Genomic DNA, 14537 nt, shown 5'->3' with positions numbered 1-14537 from the left:
ACAGTTGCTAAGTCATAGGATTCATAACCTTTTTGCTAAGTCAGGTTTTCAGCTATCTTTCCTTGTAAATGACTGTGATACATTCAGCCTGGTATTTTGCTTATAAAAGGTATGAAAAATGTTCACAGTTCATGATTTTTGTCTTTGAGTTGGAAAGAGTCCTATTTTTAGATTAATGAAGTTGAATAGATTTGCTGATTATGATACAGATTACAGCAGGATTTTTGTGGGTTATAGTGCACGTCTGTGAAGTGATTTTTAATTTTTTTTTCTCTGTGGAAGATTTCAAAGGATGTTGGTGTCTTTAAGTTTACCTTTTCTGTGAATATTTTCAGGGATGATCTGCTTTGTGGTGGGGTTAGGTGTTGTCTTCCCCCTCTCTGTTTTTCTTAGAAGCTCTGTGGAGAGGGATAAAATGAAATGTTTTGGTGATGGTTTCACAGGAAGGCCAGAATGTGAATGACAAGCAGTCATGTGCAGCTGAATGATGGCCTGACAGGTTCTCTGGTGTTTGGCTGACCTGTGTGAGTGGAAAGGGAGCTACTTTAGGTTGAAGTGCAGTGACCTTTTATGGAATGTTTTCATTATGTATGTTTTCCTGTCAGTCAAGGCCTGACATTGAGTAATTTGCCAAAGCTTTGTGTATTTTGTAATGGAAATTCAACTCAGTGTGTTACTTTCTCATCTAAGTTGGTGAATGCATCCAGGTGAAAAGACTTAGCATGCTACAGAATTTCAAGGTTGATGTTCATAAGTGCAGTGTGGTTTTATCTTGTACACATCAAAAGAAAAACTACTTCAGCAGTCTAGTCAGAGTGGGTGCCGCAATTGTATCATCTGATGCAGAAACACACACTGCACCATTCAATTCTGATGGGAATGGAGAGGAAAAATAGGAGCCCTCACACACAGATGCACACAGGCTCCATCTGCCTGTGCCCAGTGTCCAGAAACATGCAGAGTTTTGCATGTTTAAGTGTAACCTCCAGATAATCTAAGAACGTCACTGATAGTGTTAAAAAAATTTAATAGCTTTAAAATAAATATCTGGAATATGTATCTAAAGCCATATATTGTTATTCATATTTGCATAAGGAGTACAATTGTGCAGCAGCAGTTCTCATTAATCTTAGCAATGTATTGCATCTAGTTAGGCATGCATGGTTGTGTGAATTGGTCTTTTTTTATTCATATGGTATTTCTAAAGCCATATTACTCACTTTGCATCTTGTCACATAATCTGTTGTAGAAGATTTATGAAGAGTTTTTGATGATTGGTTTCCATACAAGTCTTGAGGGTGATTTCTCAGCTATCCATCAGAGCCTGTCAGATTAGAATAATAATCTCATCATCAACACCAGTGAAAAGTTGTTCTCACATACAAAACAAACACTCTGCAAGCACTGAGTCCAGAGCAGAAGGCAGATCCAGGATGGATCTGCACTTGCTCAGCAGCACCTTTGGTATCCAGAGAAGAAAGAAAAGAAGTGGACAATAAACCAAAATTCTTACTTACTTAATTTTTCAAATTCTGTCCCTGTAATATTTACCCACAGTTGGGACTGTATGAATAGGAAATCAGCCCTGCAGTCTTTATGAACTGCAAAGCATAGAAGTATAATGAAGCTCTAAGCAAACTGAATAGCTGGGATGTTTCTAATTGTGCTGCTTCAGGCACTGCAACCTCTTCAATGCTTTGCCAGGCACAATCCCAGCACCATCAGGGTTGGGTGGTTGAAAAGTGCCTCATGGATGTGACAAGAGACCACAGTCAATGCAGGACAGACCACCTTTGAGCTGTGCTCCTGTGTTTGTCACTTCAAATCATATTTACATGTGTACTGTGAACACTGAATTTGGAGTTTTATGTGCATGTGCTGTCAGAGGACACCTGGATTCATGGTTTCTCTGCATGATGGGAGGCTACTCTAATCCTAACTTTTATGCTTGAGCCCTCCCTCAGGTAGTCATTCTGATTATTCTAAGACACTTTTTAAATTCTTTTATCACAGATCCCCATTTTGACTCAGTAACTGGTCATGTTCCCTTGCCACCTGCTCGGAGAGCACCTGGTGAAAATGTCAAAACAAATAGGACATCTCAAGACTATGATCAACTTCCTCCATCTTTGGGTAAGGCAGAAAACTGTTCTTGTAGAAAATTACAATTCTGTAAAGAATATAACTTTCATCCATAAAGTCCAATGAGTTTTTTGTTGTTCTGCACAACAAATTGCAATGGCAATGTTGCTTTACAAAAGAATGAAATCATCAAAGGGTAACAGACTTAAGTTCTGCAATAGAGGTAGAAGTGGCTACTTGTTGTGTGTAGGTGTATGTAGCTCCATTTTACTAGCTGCCAAACTGAATGCTTATGTCAGTTATAGTGTTCCTTATTTTTTGAGAAAGGCAGAGATTTTCCTGACATCTTTCAAGCTCATAGGAGATCAGAAGTACTGAAAGGAGCACAAGCACCTGATTTCCATCTTTGTTTCATTTCTCCTAAACAAAAAATTGTAGCTTAACTCTCTAAAGTATTATTATTTTCTGTCTCTTTTGCTAATACGTTTGTCTGAATTTCTAAAAAGCTTTTAAAATGTTTCTTAATAAAACCAAGAATCAAAACCACTTAAAATTCAGTCTTCCTTTTCAATGGAACAGGTACAGTAGAAACGATTCCTCTGCCAAAAAAATTTTGGTTAGGGTATTCAGGCAACAAAAATAGTAAATTTAAAGGAAATCTACTAAGTGGACAAAAATAATAACAGTATTACCTGTATTTCAAAGTACCTTCACCAGTTTTTAGACAAATTTTCTTTTCTTTAGATGTGCATGGTACATGGGGAATGGGGCAGATTGGTCCAACTGCATTCTTTTCCTGTATGAAGAAACTACACAAAGAAAAAGCCAAGGGATGTTTTGTACCATTAATCTTTCTCCTGATAGATAAAATTTTGTGTAGAGACTTTTTATGCATGAAGAAAAGGACTTTTCTCTAATCTTTCAGTTGTAATAATCACCATTGTTCAAATGAAGCATTCCCAAGTGGAAAAAAAATAGATATATTTTAGTATCAATTGCATTCTCCTTCTCAGAAATACAGATTTTCATACTGCTGAAGTATAGGGGGAAAAAAAAGAATGTGTTCCAACTTAAATAATGGGGAATTTCTTTGGCTCTCTTCAGGCTTACTTATTTTTTTAATGAACAGCAATAATTGTGAATTAGTGTGATGCCTTTGGTAAATACTATTTCTTTTGGGAGGGCGTCTTTACAAGTATAGCTGTTTCTCTTCTTGTTTCCAGTTATTGGAAGAGTTTATAATGCTTTATAAGTGTCATTGTGAGGGATTTATTTGTCTTTAAACACTCTGTCAATTTATTCAGGGTGTTTTGATTTATCATATAATGCAAATTATGATGATGATGCAACTTTTAAAGCTATGGAGTTTTCCTGCAATTCTTGCACTTCTGTGATAGAACCATTTTTAATTTTCCTAAATTACTGTGAGATACTTGCTAGTTAAGAACTTGGAGCTTTCTGGTGCTACTTAATACTTTTTGATCTGTTTCTCACAGCTATCTTCTAAAACACTCAGATGTCAGCTTTTGCTATAAATACAATTCTAAATCAGCATGATATGCAGCAAGATATTCCATTTAATTTCAATTAGATGAAAACTATGTGATAGATCATGTTATTCTCTTAATTGGAAAGTTGTTTTTACAGTGTCAGTAATTCCAAAGGACAGAACTGATGAGCTGCAGGATGAACAGGTTCACCTTCATCTATGATTTAAAAAGACAATGTAGAGAGTGTAACTGTATTCAGAACTTTGGTTTTGCATTTATTCTGAACTAATCAGCTCACTGAAGAAATTATTCATTTCAGTGCTTTTGTAAGGTAATTCTCTGAACTAGCTGAAAAAGAAGTGGAGTTCACTCTAAAATCTAATTATTATTTAGCTACTGGGTTCCTAGAGTAGCATGGGCAGTGCTTTAACTTCCCTGCTTCACTTTCACTGTTTTTAAGGTTACTGTAGTGATGTTTAACTGAGTCCTTAAAGTCTACTGAGTAATTTATTCTAATTCAGATACCCAGTATTGAGCACTTCAGAAATAGTACCCAGCCATGCAACCCACTCCCCCAAAGGCACGGTTTCTCCAACTCCTTATATACAACTGTTTAAAATTAGTACAAAAAGAGCAAGAAAAGGAAATAGGACTTGGGGGTGCTGTGGATGAGAGGCTGGCAACATGTGCTCAGAGCCCAAAAAGCCAAAAGGATTGCATCCTGCTGTCCTGCATCCAAAGCAGTATGGCCAGCAAGGCCAAGGAGGGAATTTGGCACCTCTGCTGTTATGAGACCCACCTGGAGAAACGCATCCAGCATAAGAAAGACATGGACCTGCTGGAGTGAGTCTGGAGAAGAGCACCAAGGTGAAAAGAGGAATGGAGCACCTTTCCTGTGAGGAAAGCCTGAGACAATTTGAATTCTTCAGTCTGGAGAAGGGAAGGCTTTGGGGTAACCTAATGTGGCATTCCAGTACATGAGGGGAGTGTAGAACAAAGCAGGAGAGAGACTTTTTACAAGATCAGGCAGTGAGAGGACAAGGGAGAACTGGAGGAGGTTGGATGAGGTTTCAGGAAGAAGTCCTTTACACTGAGGTTGGTGAGGCCCTGGTTATCCACAGCAGCTGTGGATGCCTCATCCCTCCAAGTGTTCAAGGCCTGACTGGATGTAGCTCTGAGCAGTCTGGTCTAGTGGAAGGTGTCCCTGCCCATGGCAGGGGGTGCAGCATTAAATTATCTTTAAGGTTCTTTCCAACCCAGCCTATTCTATTATTCTATTATATTGCTAATAATTAGAGTATTTTACCTAAACACAGCCAATAATAAGAGGGAAAGGAAGAAGAAAATTAAGCCTCTAATTGATGACTGCTCTATTTTGCTGAACTTAGCTATTCTGTAAGATACAGATTCAAATGATTGGTTAATATATTTGCCTGCTGCCTATTCATTCCCTCAGTTGGCCTTATGAAGATGCTTGCTTGCAAATTTGGATTCCTTTTACAAGAATATTATTCCAGGGTTTATTTCAGTTAACACTAGAGGAAATAATGTAGTCCACAGTATTGCAAAGTAGAAAGATCATGCCTACCAGCTTGATGGAGCAGCATATGCAGTGGGTCCTTCCCTCACCTTCTCCCTGTTCTCTGAGTTCCTTAGAGCACGTGTCCCCTGGGTGTGCCTTGTTCCTGTACCCCACTTAGGTGAGGTGTAGCTGCTTGCCACTGTTCCACAGAGGGCTTTCACAACAAGCTTGGGTCACCTGCTTCTCTGATGCACCTCAGGCTGTTGGTGAAAGACTGAGCAATCCAGGAGAATCAGTGAGGGAGGAAAAGAAGGGCATTTCCCAGCAGAGAGGAACAGACAGTTGGCATTGTTACAAAAGCCTTCACCCACTGTGCCACAGAGCTCTCACCACTTTCCTGTGCTTTTTAAATACTTACTAAATGAGCCTGTGTCTGCTTTTGTACTAACCCCTTACCTAAGGGTTCAGTCTAGTGCTGAATTACAGAACTGGAAGCAGTGGAAGAAGCTGCTCGTGGTAGAAACTGTTAATTGAATTGCACAGTTAGAAAATCTATTGGAATTCTTAGTTAGACGTCTGTGGTGGCTGAAACATCAGAGGATGGGAGGTAGGGAAGGAAAGTTCTGCTTAATACCTCTATCTCAGTGTCCAGATGGACATGCAGCTTAGGCTTAGTATCTTTAAGCTCAGGATCCAATATGATACCCAGCTTTAGCTGAAATTTTATATGGATGTTGAGATATTGAAAGACATGTCAGCATTAAAAAAAATAATAATGGGAATTGAGAGCGCTGAAGATCTCAGAGTATCTGTGCTATAGAGAGATGTTGCTGTAGTGAGAATAAAATGCCTGTGCTTCAAATCTGCTGACAGAATTAAAAATGACCTTTCTAAATGATGTGACTGCTTTATAAAGTTTGTTAGAAAGCCTCAGTGAAGTGAAGATTTTAAACACGAAATAACTTCAGTTTTAAGCCTTTATTAGGCTGAGTCAAGCAAAAATATCCTCATGTAACACAAGCATAGGGAAGGATCTGATTTATGCATAAGGGCTTTCTTCTGTACTTCAAGCCCAGGGGAAAATGCAAAGTTTGTAAATTTAATTTTGTTTCATACTGTATAGAAATGAAGTCCATAATGGAATGTACATATTAAAACAGCTTGAAGGTTTGTGAAAGGAAAATTATTGGTTTTAAATAATGTGCCATTATTCTAAAGATAAAGAATATTATTCTTTTGCAGTCTTGAGTTTACTAAAATAAGTGAAGTGAGAAATTTGAACTTGTTTCTGATTGAGTTTTTAGTGATTAACCGCATTTCCTGAGCTACAGTTAATTTCTCAGACAACTGTTTCATGGGTCTTCCACACCTTCATAGCAGGTTTGGATCTGCTTCAGAATGTTTATAATTTACATAATTCTTTTTATCTTCAGAGAGAAAAAAATCAAAACAAATGTGAAGTAGCCCTTAGTAGCTGTAGCTCTCAGCCCCTTACTGTAAATGTTAAATCAAATTTCTTTCATCCGTTTGTTTATGGAATACCACCATCTTTCTAAAGGTAATATTAACTCTCTGAGTTAAGAAGTGGAATTAAATTTTATAGCAGCATGCATCCAAATTGATGGAAAAACTAATTTGAAAGGAAAATACACCTGCATTAAACATGCTCTTGTGTGAACTGCTTTCATTTATCTGAAGTCTCTAATGGACTTGGTTGAATTATAGTTCTCTCTGTCCAGTGTTATGATAAGGTTACAACAAGAATACTGGATATATAACATTTCTTCTATGCCTAAAGAACAGTCTCTGAAGTACTTAACACTGGAAAATGCCACTGCTCTCAGTGTAAGTAAACAGGAAGTATCACAGCCAGAAATTCCTCTAATTTATCTATCAAAGTCACTGTTGATAGGACTTGTTAAAACCATTTTTGAAGGATTAAAGACTTTTTAATTTTTTAGATGCTTTGCTCTTGAAAGTGTTTTCTGCGCTGTGCCTGCTTGTATTTAAGCTTCTTATTGTGGAATCAGTGAGGATAAAGGCGTTTCAGTAAAGTGCCAAGTTTACTTGAGCACAGAACTCTCGACTCTGAGAAGATTAGCAAGTTTGAATATTAGCTTTTTTTCACCAGCACATCATGATTCTTAGTCACCAGCATTAACTGTGAAGGTAACCTTTCCATAGAAGATAAGAAACCAGGAAATATTCCCATAGGGGGACTGGAGAGGAAGGAAGGAGCATGTTCTGTTCTCATCATGGGAGTAGTAGGGCTGGAGATCTTTTGGAGAAACCACGTATTTATGTACTTATGTTTAGCTGCTGTGCATGAAATGAGTAGCAATTGAATGAACAGAATTTAGAAAGTGGACCAATAAGGATTTTTCTCCTTCAGCTGTATTTCTCTGAATTCGTCTTCTACACAAGTTAGGGTCCTCAATAAAATTGTAATCCAATTTGTGTTTGGGTTTTGCTCATTTGTTTGTTTTTGTAGGGTTTTTTTTTCTTGGGCTTTTTATTTGTTTGTGGATTTTTTGTTAGTTTGTTTTGTTGTTTTGTTTTTTAGCTCAGATATTCTCAAATTGTGGGTTGAGAGTCTGAAAGCCTTTAAGAGTTTGACTGGCTGTTTTCACTGTTTCTCCTGTTCCATCTTACTTTATTTTTGTTCCAACTTTCAATAATCTTAATTGTAAATTGCATGTTCCTATATTATTATTAAAATGGTATATTGCTACGTTATTTCCATTTGGGACATTCTTGAGGACATCAGCTTCTGTCAGAATTTTAAAATGAGCTATATTGGTAAACTAAAATATTTCTTCATGTTACTTCAGAATTTTACTCTTAAAACAGCTTCATGGGGTTTGACCAGCCCCATTTATAACACAGTCTTAGGCCAATTTATAATGATCTTTATCTCTTTTATTTGAAACAGATGGTTCACAAGCACCAGCCAGGCCCCCTAAACCACTTCCTCGGAGAACTGCACCAGAAACACATCACAGGAAAGCATACAGCTCTGACAGTTCCATGGAAAATGTGGATGCAAAAATTGCAAAACTTATGGGAGAGGGCTATTCCTTTGAAGAAGTCAAGAGGGCACTTGAAATTGCCCAGAATAATGTTGATGTGGCCCGCAGTATTTTAAGAGAGTTTGTCTGTTTTCCTCCACCAGTCTCCCCGCGTCTCAATCTATAGCAGCATCAAGATTTTCTTGGAGTATATGAATTCTGCAGATACACATGTGGATTGGGGAATGAGAGGAAGAACAGAATGGAATATTTTTATTCATCCTTAGCAGAAGGGTGTTTGTTTCCAGCCGTTTATCAAAGGCTCCTGGCTGCTCTGATCAAGACTTATAAATATGCTGAGGCTTATGTATTTTTGCTAGCCATACTTTTTTAAATCAGGGTTGAACTTACAAAATAATTTAAAAAAAAAGTTTACTTCCCTAGAACTTTTAATCTGTGAAATGCTTTTTCTTGTTTACAAGTTGGCAAGTTACAGTTTTCTAGTTTGTGCCTGTACTATGTCCTGTTCATATTCCCTTGTACTTGTGGTCAGTTCTGCTGTAGCATTCCCAACAGTTTCCATGCTGACCACTCCATCAACTAAATCATCACTTTCCAGGAGTTCTGTTTTTCTTTTGGTCTTTTTTTTTTCTTTAACAAGATGCTTTAATTGTTTTTTGCATTACAGCTCATCAAATGCAAAAAGTATGTGGCCTTCACTACTGATTTTTTTTTCTTCTGAGATTCCTTTGCTTTTGAGAGAGGAGATATCTGAATGTAAAATACATTATTCTGTGAACTGCCTTTTTAAAGGTATTTTGACAGTAATGTTGGGCAGCTTTCTGTTTAACAAGAATTCCATGACCTGAAGTCTCAAGGTCTTTTATATACAGTTTCCACAAAAAAATCCCAACCAACAAATAAAACACTTCATGCAGCAGTGATACTGAGTTCTCACATGTAAAATCTCTTTCAAAATTGAGTATTTGATTGCAGATGTTTAAAAAAATCCAAATGCACATGATAAAACTGTGTTTTGATTACACACTAATGGCACCAATTCTTCATGGCAAGACTAAAAGGAATCTTTTTCAATTATATTAAAGGTATTCAGATGAATTCCAGTTCTAGATTCAGTAAAGTAGAATGCGGTTAATGTTTTGTTTGAGTGATTATCCTGTGGTTCATTGTGGCTTGGATCAGTTTGTATTAACTTGGAAACTTTAAATCTTTGATGCACTGTTAATTCCTAATGCTACTGTAGCAATTTTTTTTGCAAAGTTTTTTAATAACCTCCCTCCCCTGTACACTTCAAAATCCTCAAGGATGTGTTGAACACCCAAATTCATTCAGTCACTTTCCAGCTGCTTAGTTGGAAATATATTTTTGCTTTACTTGATTAGTAATACTCCAAACTTTGACATTTTATTTTTGAGCCCAAATTGATGCAAGCCAATTTTTAAATCTTCCTGATTTTTAAAAAAGTGAGAGAAGACAATTCTATTCTGAGTATGGTCAAGTTGAGTCCAGATATTTCCAGGAAATTCTTAAGATTGCTGCTTTTTTGGTTTTTTTTAGGAAACTTTGAAATTTTTCTTCTAATACTATTGAACAAATAAAAAAAATATTGTAATTAGAATGTTTTTCTCATTTTGATATGTGATGAGTATATGAAAATTTTCAGTGTGCCAGGCTGGGTGTGAGGTATATATTCATTATTCCCTTTCAGCTGTAGGTGTTCTCTTTCACTCTGAGCAAGTGCTAGAATTTGTATCACTTACAGGATCAGGTCTCATCAGCCAGTGCATTTGTTGTAAAGGTGTTTTGAAGACAGCACGTGGCTGAACTGCAGGATTTGAAGTAACTGAGAACACCCGTTGGAAATTACTCTGTTATCTCAAAGTCCCATTGTTTCATGAAAAAGTTGTTCTTAAAACTAATTTATTTATTTTGTAGCATCACAAAGCATAATATGGATATTGTTAATCTGTGTCAGTGATAAAAGGGTGATCAGGAGAATACAGGGTATAGGGAAGAGCTGCTGCAGCATTTGGATATGAGCAAATGCTTCTGAGTTTGTACATCTTCCTGTAATTGTTCATTCCTCAAGTACAGCTTAGGAAAAGTTTTGGTGTAAGTTATATTCTGTGCTTTTGGCTCAAGTTAATCTCTTTCCTCTGTTTTGGGAGAAAGTTTTGTATAGTATGGAACCCTCTTGTTCATTTGGTTTGTTTGCAGCATCACTGTAGCATTTTAGCTAGCTGTAAATTGAAAATGATTCAGGCTATTAAATTATACACTCTGGTTGTACTGGAATTACTGAAATGAGGTTCTAGCATAACTGCCAGCATAGCAATGATGAAAAAAAGAGCATTTTACAAGGACGAACAAACAGTCTGCAGATTGAGTTTTGAAATTTTGAATTGTGATGAAGAACTCATTTTCTCCTTTTTATGCAGCAGCTTAGTATAAATTACATCCTTATATTTCAATTAGAGGCTGGAACTGCTGCCTGATAGATTAAGGTTTTTAAAGTTTTCCTTCTTTCTGGTTGTGACCACCAGTGACACTTTTTTTTTATTATATGTTAAAAACCCAAACTTGATTAGCAATATTTTGAGTGGCTACTTGAAAAGATTTCCATTAATCTTTAAATGAGTGTGCTAATAACACTTCTAAATAGTGGAACGTGCAGACTGTTTCAGACCTGTTCTGGTTAAAGTCAAACAGCAAAGTTGCTTTGCTAAAGTGTTGATGTTTACTCTGCAGGAATTAATAGGCTTAAAATAAATTAATCTGGCTGCAGTCTAGTTCTCTAAAGACATAGTTCTCTAAACATATTTTTAACCTTTGAAAGACTTAAGGGTTTGAGCCTGGCAGTGTGTTATGCACTTACATAACTTCAAGGAAGACTGATTTGAATGAGAGTGCGTGGGTGAACAAAGTTGGTTAAACTCAGAAACATTTGAAGTCTTTAGACCATCCTTGTGTTGTCTATTGGCCTCACCTTTTCTCTCCTTTTGGCTAAGTTACTGCATTTTAAACAAATTGGCTGAATCAGAAGTTGGGCAGAGCAAGTGGACATCAGCAGCACAGATCTTTTCCAAAGGCTATGTGTAGGAAAAATTTAAATTGTGGTAAAGGAAGCTAATATAATTAGCCATGTTAATGGCTTGTCTGGAACCCTAAAATGGCCACTGGTAAAATTTGTTAATGTCCAGTATCTCAAGAGTGCATCTGGCACAGCTTTTTTATAATGTGAATTTAGGAAATTTTGTACCAGGATCATTTCTTCTGTTGTATTTCTCTTGTTTTCAGCTTGAAGCTTTACTTTGCACTGACAACTCTGACCTGAAATTTGTGTCTTAAATATTGACAAATTTTGAAGCAAATGAACACCGTATTCAAAGCACATGCAGGTACTACCTGATGACCTGGAATATAGCGCTTTTAGGAGTGACTTCTTGAAAAAGGACTTCAGCAGCTTCCATTTTGAAGGATTTTCTTTCAAATAACTATTTTATCTGAAAATGCCTTTTATAAACTTGTCTAATGTGGCAAATTTAGTGACGTGTTCAATTAATTTATATTTTATTCAACATTCTTTTTAAATTTTGGTTATTATGTATGCTCAAGTTCTTTATCTGTTCATGTAAGGTATTTTATAAAATTAATGTTAAGAGAATGTTGGGCTGGTCCATGATTTTTCAAGACTCTGTCTCTGTTATTGAATATTACCACTTTTCATATGATGCTTTAGCAACATAGCCTGTCCTGTGTAGGGGCCTTAAAAAACATTGTTTTGTAAACCACAAAAATGAGGCCTTGCTCTAAAATAAGGTGAATCATTGCTTTGAGACATGTACATTTCATCCCCATACATTACCTAATTTCTAAATTTCAGTAGTAAAAGTTAATAAATTGGCAGTAATTGTGGAATGTGCATGTAATAGTTGTATAGCAGAAAGATGCTGACCATTAAATATTTAGAATCCAAAGTGGTGAACACATAGTCCGACTGTATATTAATTTGCAGGATTTTTTTTCCTGAAGAAAATTTACTACCTTGTGCATTTACATTCTCAAGCATTGTACTCTTAATGTCAAAAATATTTTAGCTGTGTAAAACATTTTTTTTTTCTATTACTGTATCCCAACATTCTGGAAAAAGTTTAGAAAATCGAACCTCTGCATGACAATGCAAGTGTTGCTATTTAAGCCTCAGCACTGTTCCCTGCACTTGGATTAGACCTTCAGTGCTGAGATTTTCATGGTACTTCCTTCAGTGTGTTAAATCCTTCTCCACTGTGTATGTCACTAGTCACATTGCTAATTATAGAATTTACCTGTTTGGAATACTTGTCTTTAATACTGCAGGTGCCTATTTCTGTCATTTTTACTCTTATGTGAAAGTTAGATGTTATTTTATTGTGTTACTATCAAATGTTAGCAGCTGGGTGCTCTAGGAATGTTTCAGGAATTTTTGTTTGATAGACCCAGCCATTATTCTGTTGAGATATCTGCCTCCATTTATCAGTTTCAGTAAGTTTCCATCAGGAAATTGATAAGTTTAGATTTTAAAACACTGTGGGTTATTGTGACATATAAACATTCCATTTGGCCTTGGATGATCTCATGTCTAGCAGTGGAAATTCTTACTCAGAATGAATGCTGATTCCCAAATCTTACTCTTAAATCAAAAAATAAATCTTAAATTTGTGAAACTTAATTGCATAAACATCCTCAACATTGTAAGGAACTTAGACAATTCAAAATAACATGAACTGTGACAGGATTCTTGCTTCGTAGACCTGCCAGAAGTAAAAGCATAAACCCATTGAATAGTGATCTCAAACCCATTGAATAGTGATCTTCTCACTATGAAGCTGCTTGCATCTGTCTGGATCTGTGCAGGAGTCAGCCAGTCCAACTACAACAGTACTGCTTGGAAATCAGCATATTTTATTGCAGTAAGTGCCCCAGCAGGCAGCAGGATGGGAGATGAGCAGGTAACCAGGCAGAAGGAGATAATTTTGTAATAACAATCCAAGCCCCTCTCTGCTGTTGCCATGTAAATTTAGCTAGTGTGAATTGCCTGGAGATCTAGTGCACAGAAAGGAGTGTTTGTTTATGAGTTTTCCAGTTCTCAGTTACTGTGTTTCTCCAGGGGAGTGTCCTTCTCTGAGGAGAGTGTGTCTTATTTAGAAGGCACAGTGTTTAGGAGCAGGATGCCAGGGTTTTAGCAGCAGAGGGAAGTGTGAAATAGCATTCTGCTCACACAGTGTTTGCATGCTAGCAAAACAACCAAAAGCTTTTTAAGGATTCCAGTGGAAACACCTCTGTTTTCAAGCTCATCATCTTGGCTTTTGAAGGATGTGTGTTTGTACACTGAGATGTGTGTGCTGGTCTGGTGGAGCATGGAGGAGAGAGAACGCCAGGTCATGCCAGCCTGGGGAGTTGAGACCATGTGCTAATCATGTTAGGAAATACCTGCTCTTTTGGGTAGCTGAGTCTGCACAGTTGTCAAGCTACTACAGTCACCCATGTTCTACAAGGCAAGGTTTTTGTCCCTGTGTAGCTGGGGAGGTGCATATATTTACTCCAAAATAGAGAGCTTGGCTTCTGTGCATCTATGTAGTGATCAGGGCACTGAAAGTAATATCTGCACCCTAGTTCTCATTATATCACAATGCAGAAAGTGCCCTTGGAGAACCCTTTTTATTTTGCTAATGGAGTGTCTTTGAATTTCAAATTCTTTATAAACATTAGTGAATTTACATCATTAGCCTTTCAGAAATACCTGAAGGGAGTGGCTGGTAGATTTTTTAAGCTATTAATTTGCTTGAATGTGTGACTCAAGTGTTTCCTCATGTTTACATTTTTGTTACCAATTTATTATGATCCATATGAAATTCTTAAGCCTTAATTTAAAAGCTTTTATTCTGTTTTCACTATGGCTGTTAGTAGTACCTTTATTACCTAGGCTCATGCACTAAAATTCAAATTATCCAGCTCTCCTGCATCCCAGTTTGAGCCATGTTCAGCCTAACCTTTGTCCTTCAATGGATGTGTTACTGTGCATCCTCATCTGCTCCCCCTAAGACTGTTTTTATCTTCTCCGATCTCAAATCTCTTCAGTGACATCAATCACCAGCACATCCTTCCTCTCCACAATGACAGACACTACAGTTTCGTATCTCAGCTTGCAACCACATCAGTATTTTTTTCTGAGGTCCCTCATAAAGTGTTTTGCTGGCCTTGTCTGTCTCAGTGATTATACAGATCTGAATACACTGTATCCGAATGGCCCATGAGCATGGTCATCCAAAATGGATTGAGAATTCTGTGAGAAAGCCTGTTTTCTTTATTATCACTGGGTTGGTTGTTTTTTTTTTTTTTCCTGTTCCCATCTTGACCTGGAAGACCACTCTTGTG

At 37.0% G+C, this 14537-nt stretch overlaps 1 protein-coding gene across 1 annotated transcript in view; it reads left to right on the top strand.

Annotated features, from left to right (window-relative positions):
* CBLB (Cbl proto-oncogene B) overlaps positions 1-12164 on the top strand; it is a 130115-nt gene extending 117951 nt beyond the window's left edge. Inside the window, exons 18-19 of the mRNA XM_058825028.1 lie at positions 2014-2133; positions 8027-12164. Of these exons, the coding sequence (XP_058681011.1) occupies positions 2014-2133; positions 8027-8289 (383 nt within the window). The 3' untranslated portion in view covers positions 8290-12164. The remainder of the gene's footprint in view (positions 1-2013; positions 2134-8026) is intronic.
* The last annotated feature ends 2373 nt before the right edge of the window (positions 12165-14537 follow it).

The sequence above is a fragment of the Ammospiza caudacuta genome, chromosome 2 (assembly GCF_027887145.1).
Source record: "Ammospiza caudacuta isolate bAmmCau1 chromosome 2, bAmmCau1.pri, whole genome shotgun sequence".
Classification (NCBI taxonomy): domain Eukaryota; kingdom Metazoa; phylum Chordata; class Aves; order Passeriformes; family Passerellidae; genus Ammospiza; species Ammospiza caudacuta.
This window is presented reverse-complemented; position numbering and strand designations above follow the sequence as displayed.